Here is a 17,391-nt window from a genome sequence, read left to right as displayed (position 1 = left end):
GGGGGTCCCCATATGATTAGCTTAATGTGCAACATTGTTTTATCACTCAACAGTAAACAAACCAACATACGGTATAAGTGTATACAGGGTATCTGCACATTTTTAAAGTTACAATTTAACGACTTTTGAGACCTTTTTAATACCAAATTGACCAAATTGTCAAATATTACGCAACAAAGAGGCAAACCTTGTGAAAATAAACTGATCTACAAGCTCACATCGCCACGCAGCGAGGCGTTGTGAGCTTGTAGTTCGCCTATTTTCACAATATTTATCTGTGGAATCGAGTCAAACTAAACTTAACCCATTAAGACCTGGAACTGTGTCATTTTTAGATTTGAGCAAAAAAGCATTATTTTACACTTTGGGCTATTCAAAAATAGCAGATATACAAGCTCATAGCGCGGCACCGAGTGCCGCGCTACGAGCTTGTAGATCTGCTATTTTTGAAAAATCGTGAAAATGTGTGCAAATCTTTGAATATATATATTTTTAAAGTGAACATTTGTAACTCAAATATTTGCTTCTGGGGGGTCCCTGGAACAACATATTTTGATGGGGGTCCGCGGCCAAATACATATACATTTTGGGGGTCCTTGACATGAAAAAGATTGAGCACCACTGATATAGAAACATACGTTTTTCAGAAAACTGTTGAGATTTAGGAGACACGTAGAATCGGCTTCAGGTCTCAATGGGTTAACTCCTACAAATCCAAGTGCTTGTCAGGGTGGGGGGGTCCCCGGTTCAAATATGATAATTTTTTTGGGGGGGGGTCACGGCACTGAAAAGTGTGGGAACCCTTGGGCTACAGTACAGTACAGTACTTACAGGCAGTTCCACGGGCACCTCATATTTGTCCAGGATGGCAAACTGCTCATGAATGGGAGCGATCTGAGCCTCCAGCCTGGACACATCCCCCTGCAAGGTCTCCAGCAGCTGCAGGCTCTCCACCAGCTCCGCCTGGGTCTGGGTCGGCGCACGCAGCCTACGCACACGCACACGCGCACGCGCACACACACACGCACAAAACACCAGGCTGAGTCATCTCGCCCTCACAGAGAAACCCGCAAAACCACAAAACGGATAAACCGGTGTACTACAGTCAGTGGTGGAAAAAGTACTCAAATTCTTTACTTAAGTAAAAGTACCAATACTGCAATATAAAAATACTTTGTTACAAGTAAAAGTCCAGAATAAAAAATTTACTTGAGTAAAAGTACAAAAGTATTGGCATCAAAATGTACTTAAAGTACCAAAAGTAAAAGTACTAAATATTTGAAAATAGCAGATCTACAAGCTCACAACGCGTCGCATCGCGACGCGTTGTGAGCTTGTAGATCGGCTATTTTCAAATAGCCTAGGTATAAAATAGGGTTAAAGTGGTTAATGTATGTTTCATTATATCATGATTTATATCTGAAAAGTAACTAGTAACTAAAGTTTTCAAATAAATGTAGTGGAGTAAAAGTACAATATTTGCCTCTGAGATGTAGTGGAGTAGAAGTAAAAGTATTGGAAATTGGAGTAAAGTACAAATACCTCAAAATTGTACTTAAGTACAGTACTTAAGTAAATGTACTTAGTTACTTTCCACCACTGACTACAGTATCTATGTTCCCTCTTGCATTTCATTGAATTTCACAGCAATAGGATATAGCAGAGTATTGGTTTTTGTGGACCGCATGCAGTCAAAGATGGTACATAATCACTGCAAACTGTGTTCACGTCGGCGGGAGATAAACCTTCACCTCTGTTCACGTTAACATGATTTTCAAATGCTCAATTTAACCCATTAAGACCTGAGAAGATTCTAGAAATGTCTTCTAAATCCTAAAAAAAAATTGAAAAAAAAACCAATTTTTTTTTTCCCTCGATTTTTCAAAAATAGCAGATCTACAAGTTCATAGCGCGGCACTCGGTGCCGCGCTATGAGCTTGTATATCTGCTATTTTTGAATAGCCTAAAGAAATCTAAAGTGACACAGATGCGTTCCAGGTATCAATGGGTTAAAATGCCTGAAAACGCAATTAAAAGAACCGATCGATACAAATCTCCACTAATAGGCCCGGGCTGCATAGACTGACTCACTCACACTTTGACACTTGCAGCATTCAGCTTTACATAGCGTGGTTTGCCAGCATGCATCAGGTGGCTTAAACTAGCTTATTAACATTAAACATAGCCTAAAGCAGGACTTTTAACGTGCCAAAGACCCCCAAATATGCTCTGGCTGCGGCCTCCCGTATATATATATATATATATATATATATATATATATATATATATATATATATATATATATATATATATATATATATATATATTAACCTGTCCTATTCAATCAGGGAAAGCATCTTTGTCATTTTAAGATTTATTTGGCTATTCAAAAATAGTAGATCTACAACTACAAGCTCATAGCGTGGCACTAATATGAGCTTGTAGATCTGCTATCGGCCAGAACCTCTAGTAATCTAAATTTCCAAAGTAACTAGTAACTAAAGTTGTCAAATAATTGTATCTGAGATGTAGTGGAATAGAAGTATAAAGTATCCACCTGTTTCCGCGGGAATTTACTGGAGCAAAAATCCTGTGTGGGAAACATCCTGCGGGGGGACCGGAAGTAGGAAATAGCGGCTCAGTGTGTTTACATTCGCCAGCAGAACGTAGCTGTACTGCGAACGGGCCTTTTGCATGTAGTTGAAGCGCAAGGGGGCGGGGGGCGGGGGGGGAGAGAGTCAGCGCACTGAAGTCAAGGCACAGACTACTGTGTTGTTGACGGACAATGGATGCACGCTTATGAGAAACAACACAAATAAAACCTGGCAAAACAGTTGCGTGCATTAGCGCAAGATGAGGATAAATGAAACATTCAGTCTAAATGTCCAGCAACTACTACCAATACTTTTGTATTTGAAACCTTACATTTCTCTAAATATTATAAACTCTTAGGACAGCCTAATACAAATATAATTTATGAAAAGGCTACTATATGCTACAGTGAAGTCGGACTGAATGACTGAAACGTTTTTTCTTTTTTAACTCTCTTGGTGATTATCTGGCACAGTAGTTGTGGATTAGCAAACTGGACATTAATGTTTCCTTTTCGCGTGCGAATTACTGGACATTTAGACTGAATGTTTCCTTTACCCTCATCTTGCACTAATGCACGCAACTGTTTTGCCATGTTTTATTTGTGTTGTTTCTCATAATAAGCGTGCATCCGTTGTCTGTCAACAACACAGTAGTCTGTAGTGTGCCTTGACTTCAGTGCGCTGACTCTCTCCCCATGCACCGCCCCCTTGCGCTTCAACTACATGCAAAAGGCCCGTTCGCCAGCTGCGAACGAGCTACGTTCTGCTGGCAAATGTAAACACACTGAGCCGCTATTTCCTACTTCCGGTCCCCCCGCAGGATGTTTCCCACACAGGATTTTTGCTCCAGTAAATTCCCGCGGAAACAGGTGGATAAGGGGAAAAAAAGTTAAGTAAAAGTACCTGAAAAATACTTAAAGGAGTAGTTCACCCAAAAAATTACTTATTTTCTATCAATTACACACCTCATGATGCCTTTTTGTTTTAGACTTATTCCTAAGCCAATAATTTGATGTCTGGCTTTGTCAAAAAAATTCAAGGCTTCATGGGGTGTGTAATTGATTGAAAATAAGTATTTTTTGGGGTGAATGGGCTTCATTACTTTCCACCGCTGTTTAAAGCCCTGCTTTCACCTTCAAAAATGTGCCTAGAAGACGGTCCCATTCACTGATTGAGCAATTACCAGCTGCCTTAGAAAATCAGAGGTTATTTAATGCAGATTGCGAGCACAAATTGTATGAAATGAACAGGGCAATTCTGCACTGCCATTTTCATTAACGCCCCACAGCCTCACCAGGTATTAGAGTTACAAGTACCATACAGCCTGACACATCAGACCCGTGGAACATCTCTCTCACTACAATAATGTATTTCACCTTCACCCATTCACACACACACACACACACACACACACACACACACACACACACACACACACACACTACAACAGCATGGACCCGGCTGTATACACATTAGTGTGCACGTACACATGCACACATCCACAGAAGAGGCAACCATGCATGGCACCAACCAGCATTACACTCATTTTAACCCCTTTATCCATTATTTTCTATGTTGGCTATTCAAAAATAGCAGATATACAAGCTCACAGATTGTCACTTCGTGTCGCGCTGCGAGCTTGCACATCTGCTATTTTTTTGACATTTCTGAAAAGTCTTGAAAGTGTTTGAAAAATGTTGAATCATTTTGAATTTTTTTAACACATATCTTCTCTTCTGGGGGTCCCTGTGCACAAAACATTTCGCGATGGGTGGTCCACGGCCAAATATATATCAATTTGGGGGTCCTTGGCACAAAAAAGTCTGAGAACTACTGCATTACGCACACATTCACACACCGACAGTGGAGGAAAACCATGCAAAGTACCAAACCAATGTACCAAACCAATGTCCCATTTCACAAGTTTGTATACAAATATTTTGAAAATAGCAGATCTACAAGCTTGCGACGCATTGTGAGCTTGTAGATCGCCTATTTTCAAAAGGCCGAAATGTATATACTGTAGGACTGAAGTGGTTAATGTATGTTTTGTGAAAATAATAATCTACAAAGTAACCAGTAACAAAAGTTTTCAAATAATTGTAGCGGAGTAAAAGTACAATATTTGTCTCTGAGACGTAGTGGAGTAGAAGTAAAAGTATTGAAAATTGGAAATACTCTAGTAAAGTAAAAGTACCTCAAAATTGTACTTAAGTACAGTACTTGAGTAAATGTACTTAATTACTTTCCACCACTGCCTCCTGAGCCAATGCCGCACGATGCACAGAGAGATCCCGAAACACCCAAACTCCTGGTTATGTACAACCTTGGCAGTTTCCCTAAGGTGGATTAGACTGGGTTTATATGGGTGAATAGTGAAAGAAATACACAGAAGGGACTCTTTCCAAGCTTATAATGATTATGTCTTCATAAATTAGCTGTTTTTATGAGACAGAGCAGACCTCTCCACATCGCCGTATAGTTAGTCAGTTACTTCATAGTCTCTCAAGACAAAGACGTGTCGGTTCCCACAATTTTTCAAATGTTTCAAATTCAGATGAACTGTTTTCAATTACTACCAGGCAGAATTACAGACTCTCTGTAGCATTCAAAGAATGTGAAAGAGACAAGTCTGGCTTGAGAGACTATAGTTACTTCATAACAAGAGGCTCTCTTTGTACACAGCAAGATTCAGATAAAAGTCATTCCTTCCCACTGATCAAACGTATGTGTGTGTGTGTGTAGCTTGACGCTACGTTCATACTGTACTAGCGGCGACAAAGCTTCAAAACAACCAAGCGTGATCTGCTACATTGCTGCAGAGTCAAGCCACACTGCGTAGGGTAGGGCTAAATGACACAGCAAGAATTCGGTAACACTTCCTCATAATGGGCAGATTCTATGCAGGTAATTAACGCTTAATTAATGATTAACTCATACATGAATTCGTCATGAATTTATAATTAATTCCTGTTAACGGTGAAGTCACTATGACTTAACCAAAGTTGATGTATCATTAGTTATCCCATTAACACATTGACTGCCAATGACGTGTTTTGATGTATGTCAATCCAACACCCAGACTTTTTTACGCATGTTGTGTGTTTTCAGTTTTTACGCTAGATGGCGCTTTTCGCTAACCTATGAGTCACCATTTGACTCCCAGTGAAGCAGTGAAGCAGGAAATCACGTGTTCGCCAAAAAAGAAACAGCTTTTTCTCAGCTTCCTTGTTTTCTTCTGCATTTTTGGCGAGAACAAGCTATATTCTTCAACTGCCAATAACTAGGGAATGGAGGGTCGCGAATAAATATTTGTTTTCTTCACTGGAACCACAGAAAATACTGGATTGTGTAAGAGAAATCATAAAAAAAAATAAAAAAATCGTATTGTGAACCTAGTATCGTGATTGGAATCGTAATCGTTACATGCCTAGTGTCTCCCATAACAGACCTGGAGGAGTTGTCGTGAAGGAAGGCGTGCAGCTCCCGGAGGCGCGTGCAGGCCGTGAGGCTGAGCAGCTGGGTGAACTTGCCCTGCCACTCGTCACAGTGCTGCACCAGGGACATCTTGAGCGGCGTGCAGTCCAGCAGCACGAACTGAACGCTGACCACCGCCTCCTCCTTCTGAACGTTGTTGGCCACCTCCGTGTACCTGACATGTGGAACAAGGAAGGACGTGAAAAACGTGGGCAGATAGCAAAGGGACACAGACACAAAGGAGAAGGATGTGTTATTATTGTGTTGTAATGCAGTGGTGGATGAAGTACACTTGAGGTTTACTCAAGTTAAAAGTAGCGCTACCACAATATAGAAATATACTCTGTTACACGTAAAAGGCCTTTATTGGCATCAATATTTATAAGATACAATAGTAAAAGTACCATTTCACAAAATGTCACCCTTTTTTCATGATTTGGGCAACCTATGAAAAAAACGTAACTGGTTAATGTATGTTTTGCATTAATATGCTAAATCTAGTGGAGTGGAGTAAAGAGTACTATATTTGCCTCTGAGATGTAGAAAAGTAGAAGTATAAAGTATTGGAACATGGACATACTCAAGTAAAGTAAAACTACCTCCAAATTGTATTTAAGTACAGTACTTGAGTAAATGTACTTTCCGCCACTGGCAGAAAGAAGTGAGACAGACAAGGAGAATGATAGAATGCTGACGGGCAGGAACCTTGTATCTCCATATTTCAATGTTTTTTCCTACTTTGAGAGTGTTGCAATAGTGTTGCAATAGAGTAGTGAAACTAGCAGAGATACAAGCGTCACAACGTGCCGTGATGCGACGCGTTGTGATGTTTTTAAAACGATAATAAAAAAGGAACGGTGTTGGACATGCAAGGTTTCCAGTTTCCACCCGACAGTAACTTATTTACAGTGCATGCGCGTCGACAACATTAACTTCATAGAGGCTTTGAAAGAGTTTGACATAAACAATAACAAGAAATGTTCAGACATTTACTGAATTAGTAAAAGCGGTTGCGCTTCAACAGTTGGATTCTCAATCCAGTAAACAGATTCTAAAGATGTGAAGAAAAGATAGCACATCTCTAACTTCAAGTCAAAGAGGACACATTACTCATATTTCCACATATTTATTTGGTTCACATCACAAAAAAAAACAGATGCCAACGCGTTTCGTCAAAAAACCTTCTTCAAGAGCATTTACGTACTTTATAAAGATTTTAACCGTTGTCTGCATTTATGTTCGGAGGTTTGAAATAAATCAAAACTGGTGAGATAAATATGCTTAAAATTTGGAAAAGTAGATCCGCATTTCTTGCCTTTAACCATGTGATTTAATGAAGTAATCTGAAAGGAAGAAACTAAATGAAATGCAGATTATTTTTTGTTCTCTCAGTAACTTGTTACTATTCTTTATAAAACATCTTGTGTTATACACACAAACTCAAATAATAAAATATATTTGATTTCAAATATATAAATAAATATTAGCATTCTTGCATGAATAAACACTAGCAAATATAGCAGCTCTATCACATCAGAATTTGTTGTGAGCTTGTAGATCTAATGTTTTTAGATCCACTACATCCGCTATTCGTTGCATGACGAAGTAGATTCATATACGTAGGGCTTACATGGTTAATTTAATTTCACAAGCTACATAAATATATCATTCAGGACTGTCTGCAAGTAATAGATATCAATTTAATTATAGATTAGCATTAGCGCCTTGGTGGTTCGGCCAGCGTAGACGCTGACTAGACAAAACCGCAACGTCTCCAGTTCAATTTCTAGCCGGGGAGGGGAGCTCTGCGCTGCGTACCGTCACCTCCTCTCTGCCCTTGCTCTCCTCTCTCACTGTCAAATGTGAATAAATCAATTAAAGGCCACAGGAACATTGATGAAGACAGCCTCATGTCTTCCACTGTAAATATGTTCACCGTTGATATCTAAATATTATCGACATACTGCAGCCGTCGTATCCAGAGGGACAGACACACACACACACACACACCACAGTGTTGACATTACAGTAATTTACATACCACACTGACAAATCCATAAGGCAATAATGCATACTCACACTGTGTATCTACGTACGTATGTGTATGTATCTATCCAGGCCTGAAGACTGTGTGTGTGTGTGTGTGTGTGTGTGTGTGTGTGTGTGTGTGTGTGTGTGTGTGTGTGTGTGTGTGTGTGTGTGTGCGCGTGCGTGTGCATCTGTGTGTGTGTGTGTGCGTGCGTGCGTGCGTGTCTAATATTTGCTAAGGACGCACGCCTATAGATTCAGCGGAGGTCACAAGGACAATGTTCTTTGCTTTATCCTCACATTGTGTCCTCATCACCTGTGTGTGTGTGTGTGTGTGCGTGTGTGTGTGCGTGTGTGTGCGTGTGTGTGTGTGTGTGTCATTTATCCTTCACCCTCCATCAGTTATCTCTCTCTCTCTCTCCCTCTCTCTCTCTCTCTCCACATCACCACACCTCGACCCTTCCACTGATAATACGTCAATGCAAACCTCATCTCCTTCCGACCTTCCTCGGACACACGTCTTCATTCTCTAAAGGCAAACGTTTGCTATGCTCCTCAACTTTAACCACATGAACCCTGGCGTCCATACAGTATTCTGGACATGTCATAATAGGTGAACATTAGATTAAAACAGTTTATCTACGAGCTCAGTGATCTTGTAAATAGGCTACGTTGGCCGAGACAGGGGGAAGGGAGCGCTTTTGCGTCACGTGACGAACGATTGCGTCCACCACGCCTTGCCAACTCGGACACTGATTTCGCCGTCGACGCGCTTGGCGGGTCGACACAGGCACTCACTGTCCAAATGGCTTTCTCGGGCACGCCTCACAAGCCTCTGTCTTCACTGTTGGCGCGCCTGCCTTGTTGTGAAGTGATTTAAGCACTTTAAACCCCACATATTTTGTTGACTGCGGTCCCTCAGGGCTCTATGCTATAGGGTTGCTAGCATTTCCCTCTACACCAAATCTCTTTGCCGAAAATAGCCAACCTACAGCAAGCTCACAAGAGTCAAAATGCGTCATGTTGCGACGCTTTGTGAGCTTGTAGATCGACTATTTCCGCCGAATGTTCACCCCCCCAGATTAGGACGCTAGGGTTAATGTGGCTAAGGACGTCGAGTTAACAAAAATAAGCATTCCTCTTCCTCAGCAAGCGTTGGAAAAACAACAGTGGTGTAAAGCAACTACTGTAAGTACATTTACTCAAGTACTGTACTTAAGTACACTTTTGAGGAAGTTTTACTTTACTGGAGTATTTCCCATTTGCAGTACTTTTACTTCTACTCCACTACATCTCAAAGGCAAATATTGTACTTTTACTCCACTACAATTATTTGACAACTTTAGTTACTAGGTAGTTACTTTTCAGATATAAATTATGATATCATGAAACATACAGTAACCACTTTAGCCCTATTTTATACATCGGCTATTTGAAAAAAGACGATCTACAAGCTCACAACACGACGCCTTGTGAGCTTGTAGATCTGCTATTTTCAAACATTCTAGTACTTTTACTTTTGGTACTTTAAGTATATTTTGATGCCAATATTCTTGTACTTTTACTCAAGTGGTATTTGGAACACAGGCCTTTTACTTGTAACAGAGTATTTATACATCGTAGTATTGCTACTTTGACTTAAGTAAAATATCTGAGTACTTCTTCCACCACTGAAAAACAATATATCTCTCCAGGGAGGAGGGGTATCAATCAAACCCGGGCGCGTCAGTCAGGTGTTACCTGGCGATGTCTGCGTCGAAGGAGGAGACGGGCTGGTTGAGCCTCTGGTAGCGGCGCACAAAGCCGTCTTTGTTGATCTCCCAGATCTCGCGGTACTTGTCCCACGTCTGCAGGTAGGTCTGCAGGTGCACGCCGTTGGAGGCCGTCCCCGCCGACACCGCAGCCTGGATCTTCACTATCTCTTCATCTTCCTCTGGAGAGACACAGAGAGACAGGGATGACCTTATGAGTTTTTACAGTAAAAAAAAATAATAATACCAATACTAGATATTTTTTAATGTAGTGAATACAAAAAAACAAGGCTTTATACAAACTAAATGAAACTTTATTATGCGTTTGCTAAACAAACTAAAACAAAATAAGTTAGGGCACATCAGCAACACACATAAATATCACTGAGGATGAAACTTTCAAAAACTCTGACCTTTATGAATCTCGCCACTGAAAAATACCACATAATTATTATGCCCATGCGCCATCAGTTTGACCTTCTGCACCTCAAAAAAATGTGATGCATGTCCTGCGGCCACAGTAGCCTTGATGCCCTGCCCACAGTGCCCACAGTAGACTTGATGCCCTGCCCACAGTGCCCACAGTAGCCTTGATGCCCTGCCCACAGTGCCCACACTGACCCAGCTAATTTAACCGTTTTCTCCTCTGCCTCTCTCCTTTCAACAAGGTTTTTTGTCGTAGTTTTTTTTACTCGGGAGTTTATAAAAAAATATATATAATAAAAAAATATATATATATTTTGTGAAATAAAAAGAATCAGGGATCGATCATACTGGAGATAAATATTCTGTGACTACTTGAAAAGGTAAGAACATCGTAAAAAATGCTGGCAGAGGCTGCAGCCTGTTTTAGAAGACCCCTGGCAGTGAATGTGTTAAAATCATTGTTTTATTTGATGACCTTGCTGCCCTGACATTTGGCATTTGAGCCCTGAAAATAATAATAATAACAACTTGGATTTACATTTGAGTAAAATATTTAAAAAGTTGACATTAATAGTCATGCCCAAAATTGTGTGGTCGCATTAATAAAAACAAAACTTTTAATGTTTTCTTTTTTTGTGTGTGACAAGTGTTAGTCTAGTATTAACACACCACACACCATAATGTTAGCTGCCTTAAAGGGGAATTTTGGACTAAAGTTTTCTTACCTTTTCTATGACGTTATGATATCTTAGGATGAATGGGTACAGCAGAAAAATGTCATAACTCGTTCATAGTGACAAAAATCTCGCTAGACGAGATTGAAATCTCGAGATTTCGATCTCGTCTAGCGAGACTTGTTTTTTTAATTTTATTATTATTTTTTTGACAGTGTTCTGTCACTATGAACGTCAGATCTCACCAAAAAAACACACAAAAAAAGGCTATTAAAATATGCGATCTAGCGCAAGGCCTATTGGCGCACCTTTTAAGCTGTGGCGGCCCCGGGATGGAGTTATGACATTTTTCTGCTGTACCATTCATCCTAAGATATCATAACGTCATAGAAAAGGCAAGAAAACCTCAGTCCAAAATTCTCCTTTAAGTCCTTTTCACGGCATGGGACCCAGGTCTCTTTGGGGTTCATGTATAACCTCAGGCACACTAGCCTTGGGCTAACGTCATTTCCACTCTCTACAGAGAAGCGTTTTTTTGGGGGGGGGGCGGCCCAGGGTTAGATAGCCTCCAAGTTTCCTGGAACTCATTTTAAGAAGTTAACTGTGTGCTAACTGATGTGTAAAGGGCCTTAATTAGCCGTGAGCCAGAGCTGTAGTCTACCCCGGGGCTATGGGATAACCCTGGGACCAAATATGTGCGGTTCCAAAAGAGCTCCGCTGTGACCATTAAACAGTCAGCTGTATAAACCTCATAAATAGCTGAATGTAACATGACTGGGTGGTGTTTGTGTGCAGAGGTGGAAAGCAAACCAGTGGTGCAAAGTAACTAAGTACAATTACTCAAGGACTGTACTTAAGTAAAAAAAAATACTTTTACTTTACTGGAGTATTTCCAATCGTCTATACTTTTACTTCTACTCCACTACATCTCAGAGGCAAATATTATACTTTTACTCCACTACAATTATGTAAAAACTTTAGTTACTAGTTACTTTGCAGCTATAAGTCATTATATTATAAAACACACATTAACCACTTTAGCCCTATTTTATACATAGGCTATTTGAAAATAGCAGATCTACAAGCTCACAACGCGTCGCATCGCGACACGTTGTGAGCTTGTAGATCTGCAATTTAAAAACATTTTAGTACTTTTACTTTTGGTACATTTTAATACCAATACTTTTGTACGTTTACTCGAGTTAATTTTAAATTCCGGACCTTTACTTGTAACAAAGTACTTCTACATTGCAGTATCGATACTTTTACTTAAGTAAAACATTTGAGTACTTTTTCCACCACTGACATTTACTCAAGTACTATGTTCATTTGTCAACGCTTTATACTTCAACTCCAGTACATCTCAGAGGCTGATATTGTACGTTTTACTCCACCACAATTATTTGAAAACGTACAAAACGTACATGAACCAAATTAAGCCCTATTTTATACTTGAACTATTTGTAAAAACAGCCAGAATGCATCGCAATGTGATGCATTGTGAGCTTGCAGATGTTCAAAATATTTTTGACAAATTTAAAAGACTTTCTGCATAATGAGTAATACTTTGGTACTTTTGTACTTTTACTCAAGGACAATAGTGAATACAGGAATGTTACTTGTAACTGAGTAGTTCTACATGGTGGTACCGTATTGCTAACAAAAAAAAAATCTGCATGTTCAGATTTTCTCCCCCACTGCTGGTATAAAGCTCATAAATAAGAGAATGTAACTTGACTGAGTGTTGTTTGTGTGTGCCTTGGTGCGAGTTCAACAATTGCGGCCATTGAGTTCTCTCATTACATTGCTAAGCCATGAAGTGTCGGTTGAAGTGTCTGGACTGGAACTGGGCGATGGGAGGGATACGAAATACTTTGGACGCCGCTTTATTTTTTTCACGAGATCTATTGCAGATAATTTCACGGTTCTCTGTGGGGCGTTTGTGGAGGAATTTCCTGCCGTTGGCCAGCTTATTACATGAGAAATGAGTGAGTGGATTGCAGGGTAAAACGAGATATAGCAGCTTGTTTACTGTAAGCTTGGAAAACAGGCAAAATTAGACCTCATCAAATGGGACGAACATGAACCAGCTCAAGAAAGGGTTTATTTCTCCCTCTCTCATTGTTGCTGTCGGGTGGAAACCTTTATACCAGTGTTTCTCAAACTGTTTTTGTGTAATAGATATTTATTTGGCCACGGACCAGAAGTGAATATTTAAAGTTTTTCTTTAACCCATTAAGACCTGAGGCCGATTTTTACTAATGTCTTCTAAATCCTAACAGTTTTCTGAAAAACGTATGTTTCTATATCAGTGGTGCTCAAACTTTTTCCATGTCAAGGACCCCCAAAATGATATGTATTTGGCCGCCGACCCCCATCTCAAAATATGTTGTTCCAGGGACCCCCAGTAGCAAAGATTTAAGTTAAAATGTTCGCTTTATTTTTTTTTTAAACAATTTTTTCAAAACACGTGATTTGCACGTTGCACCATAGCGGTAAAACACGTGAAACACGTGAATCGCACTCAATGAATTAAGAAGACTAGAGCATTCATTTATGGAAAAATTTAAAAACATAAAACATGAAGACACAAGGCTTCTGCTCAACAGCAATGTCATACAGGTTCCAGCAACGAGATGTTAGTGGGAAATGCTCTGCAAAGACTGTGCAAACACAATATAACTAACTATATACTATAAATGCATCTGTAGTTCACGTATCTCGAGAACCGACCGACTTCAAACGCAACACGTGAGTCGCTGACGACCTGAGGTAGCGCGCGGTGCCCGGCGTCGAGTCGGTCGGATAGACAGTTGTTCAGAACCTCTAATCTAGTTTGAAATAATCGTGATATTGATTTGAAAGTCACATCGCCCCGCCCTACTTCCAAGTAGAATAATCAAATACGGGGGAAACCATAACATCAAAGTCCCACAGCGCCCCCACAACCTACTACATGCAGTACTTAACATGTTCCCACTTCCACACACACACACTTCCACTGGAGAGGTCTTGACACCGCCTTGAAGACAGACACCCACACTAGTTAAAAGCTGTGTTTTTCATGGGTGAACACACACACACACACACACATGCTGGCATGTACATGTAGAGTACCGCTGGGGTTAGAACTCAGGAGCTAGCATATTGTTCCCAGTGGAAGAAGAACACAGTGTTTGATAGAGAGGCAAATTGATGGGGATGTGTGTGTGTGTGCTGAGGGGGGGGGGGAGTGGGGGGAGGTGTGTGTGTGTGATCTATATATAGTATAATTATATAATAATCGGTAGCTGTCGGGTGGATGGAAACCTCATATGTCCAAAACTGTTACTTTTCAGGATTCAAATAAAACAAATGTGAAAGTAGCAGATCTACAAGTTCAACGCGTCGTTTTGTGCCGTGTTTCGCGCTTGTAGATCTGCTACTTTTGATGCTTTTGTGTGACGCTGTAGTATGATCAAGTAGGACGTAAATTTACACAAAAAAGTTAGAATATGGAGATGGGAGGTTTCTGCCCCGAAAGCAACGATATAGTGTACTGTATATGTCACAGGGAAATTGGCATTCCAGAAAAATTGAAAAAGGAGCGCTCGTTTGAGGAGGAGGTGTCACTAGTGCCACCAGCAGGTCTAATTTAGCAAAACACATTTTTGGAACAAAATGCCTCAAATCATGAATGCAGTGTCCGATTGCCGTGAGAGGCCTATGAAGAAATGACACCCTTTTCACATTGGCCTATTATAGCGCCACCAGGAGACCACAATAACAGTACCTGACCTCCTGGCGGAGACCTGTGCTCCGAGGAGCACTTTCTCTATTCTTCCTCCCTTTCCTGAAAACTGTAAATGGAGCTTTTTTTGTACCAAAGAATTATAATATATACTGTGTATATCACAAGAGTGAGCTTGTAGATCGGCTATTTAAAATAATAAAAACATGAAAAGGTTTGAATAATCTTGAAAATGTAAGAAATGTTATGTGTGAGCCAGGTGCCCCTATGCACCCCCTGGACCCCTGCTGTCGGTCACACTCTTTGCTCTCTCTCTCACACACGCACACACACACACACACACACACACGTGTGTGTGTCGCGCGCGTGGTCGCAGCTGCTGCCCCCCGGTTGAAAAGGACAGCCGGCAGGGTGAGTGAGGCGAGGAGATGAAGCGATGATGTCGGGGGGGGGGGGGGGGGTGGTCTCTCCAGAGGCTTGTAGAAGAGGAGGAGGGCTACAAAGATGTGAGGAGCAACTACAGAAATTCGCCGCCCTGCATTCCCAGAGGTCACCGAGGGGAGGAGGAAAGAAAGCACGCAGCCCTGCATCATCCAGCCCCATGGTGGCATGAACACCTCTAATTTTTTACTTCACAACAACACAATACAAGAATGTACAGTATCAAATCCTAAGACGGAATGAGAGACAGCTGTCCCTGCATGGGCTGTGTTTCCTCCACACATGAGCAGTGGGGGGACAAAGTACTCAACCCCGGTATACTTCAAAGTATAGGGTCAAAGTATTCATACTCCTGGTTAATGTAAACTGCATTGTAAACGGTTAGTATCTATAAAAAGCATTTTTTTTTGGTACACACACTGGAGGCTAACCGCGTCCAGACTGCTTGAGATCATACGATCAGGGTTCAAAGCCTGCATGCTTTAAAAAACACTTAAAAGCCCTATACTTTGAATATGATGAATAACGAAAATAGTAGATATATACAAGGTCACAATGCATTACGCCACTATTCTTTGATGTTTTAAATGTATTTTAACTCATTTATTTATTTGACATTTTGGGAAAATTTGGGGGAATAGTTGATAAGACAATATTTCATACATAAGCCTAGTATTGTACAGTAAAGTGGATATGAAATTTAGCTGTGCCAGTTTAAACTGTGAATGCATTTATTTAAATGTATGTTTTTTTGTTGTTTTAGTTGTTTTAGTCGTTATGCCAATTCATTCCAATTACTGTACGTGTGTGTCGTCACTGCTTTTGTATCCTACTGGCTCACCTGCCAGTAAGGAGCCCCCACCAGGAGGACGTGAAGCCTGCGTCCTGCTCCTCCCGCCAAACACTCCCTGCCGACAGTCGTCGCCCCAGCCCACAGGAGTACATGCAGTGACAAATATCCCCCTCCCCGCCCAGCAGTGGTGTAAAGTAACTAAGTACATTTACTCAAGTACTGTACTTAAGTACGCATTTTTGAGGTACTTTTATTCTACTTCCAATTTTCAGCACTCCACTACATCTCAGAGGCAAATATTGTACTTTTACTCCACCACATTTATTTGAAAACTTTAGTTACAAGTTACTTTGTAGATTTTGATTACAAAACATATATCACTTCAGCCCTATATACATTTTGGCCATTTGAAAATAGCAGATCTACAAGCTCACAATGCGTCTCATCGATTTTTATACATTACATTTGAAAACTTGAAATGGGACATTCTGCATAAATAGTACTTTTACTATCAGTACTTTAAGTACATTTTGACACCAATACTTTTGTACTTTTACTCAAGTGCATTTGGAATTCCAAACTTTTACTTGTAACAGAGCATTTCTACAGTATATTGCAGTATTGATACTTTTACTTAAAGGGATACTTCACTTTCGGCGGGGGGAAACATTTAAAAAATATATTAAAAATAAATGAAAAAAGTAATGGAAAATTCATGGCCCCCTCACGCATTAGAGTGTCCTACTAATGTGTGAGGGGGCCTTTATTTTGCCATAACTTCTTTCATTTTTTTTAAATATTTTTTTTTAATGTTTATTTTATGCGAAAGTGAAATATCCCTTTAAGTAAAAAAAATTGAGTACTTTTTCCACCACTGCCGCCCAGTTTCCCTCCCCCGAACACGGACCAAATTGTGTTCGTATAGAGACGCTCGACAAAGCCGGATTCCACCGCGGTGGAATCGAACCGCGAGTTTTTTTTAACACACAATACTTTGTGAAAATTGCTAAACTATAATAACCTCGCTCCAGTGGACCGATACATGTCAGAACTTAGATGCTTTTATTTGCTGAGCTGAGGAATACACTCCAAAGCCTCCTATTATGCAAAGGCACTCCAACCACTAGACCAGAGGATATCGTCCTCTTTACTATTAATGACCCCAGTTTTAACATCTTCCTTGCTGTCGGGCAGAAATCTGCATATTTTAAACGTTTTGTGTTTTTTCATAAATTAGCGCCCTGCTTGATCATACCACAGCGCAGTGGTGGAAAAAGTACTCAAATGTTTTCACTACTGCAATGTAGAAATACTCTGTCACAAGTAAAAGTCCGGAATAAAAAATGTACTTGAGTAAAAGTACAAAAGTATTGGTATTAAAAAAAGCACTAAAATGTTTGAAAATAGACGATCTACAAGCTCACAACGTGTCGCGATGCGACGCGTTGTGAGCTTGTAGATCGTCTATTTTCAAATA

The 17,391-nt window shown here is 40.4% G+C and overlaps 1 protein-coding gene across 1 annotated transcript in view; it reads right to left on the bottom strand.

Moving 5' to 3' along the window:
* dnah2 (dynein, axonemal, heavy chain 2) overlaps positions 1-17,391 on the bottom strand; it is a gene marked incomplete at both ends in the record, with an annotated part of 428,475 nt that overhangs the window by 291,597 nt on the left and 119,487 nt on the right. The window contains 3 exons of the mRNA XM_080450915.1: positions 832-988; positions 6,046-6,246; positions 9,840-10,032. Of these exons, the coding sequence (XP_080307041.1) occupies positions 832-988; positions 6,046-6,246; positions 9,840-10,032 (551 nt within the window). The remainder of the gene's footprint in view (positions 1-831; positions 989-6,045; positions 6,247-9,839; positions 10,033-17,391) is intronic.

The sequence above is a fragment of the Gymnoscopelus braueri genome (assembly GCF_963280865.1).
Source record: "Gymnoscopelus braueri genome assembly, chromosome: 15".
Classification (NCBI taxonomy): domain Eukaryota; kingdom Metazoa; phylum Chordata; class Actinopteri; order Myctophiformes; family Myctophidae; genus Gymnoscopelus; species Gymnoscopelus braueri.
The sequence above is the reverse complement of the archived record's forward strand: the minus strand, read 5'-3'. Positions and strand labels throughout refer to the sequence as shown.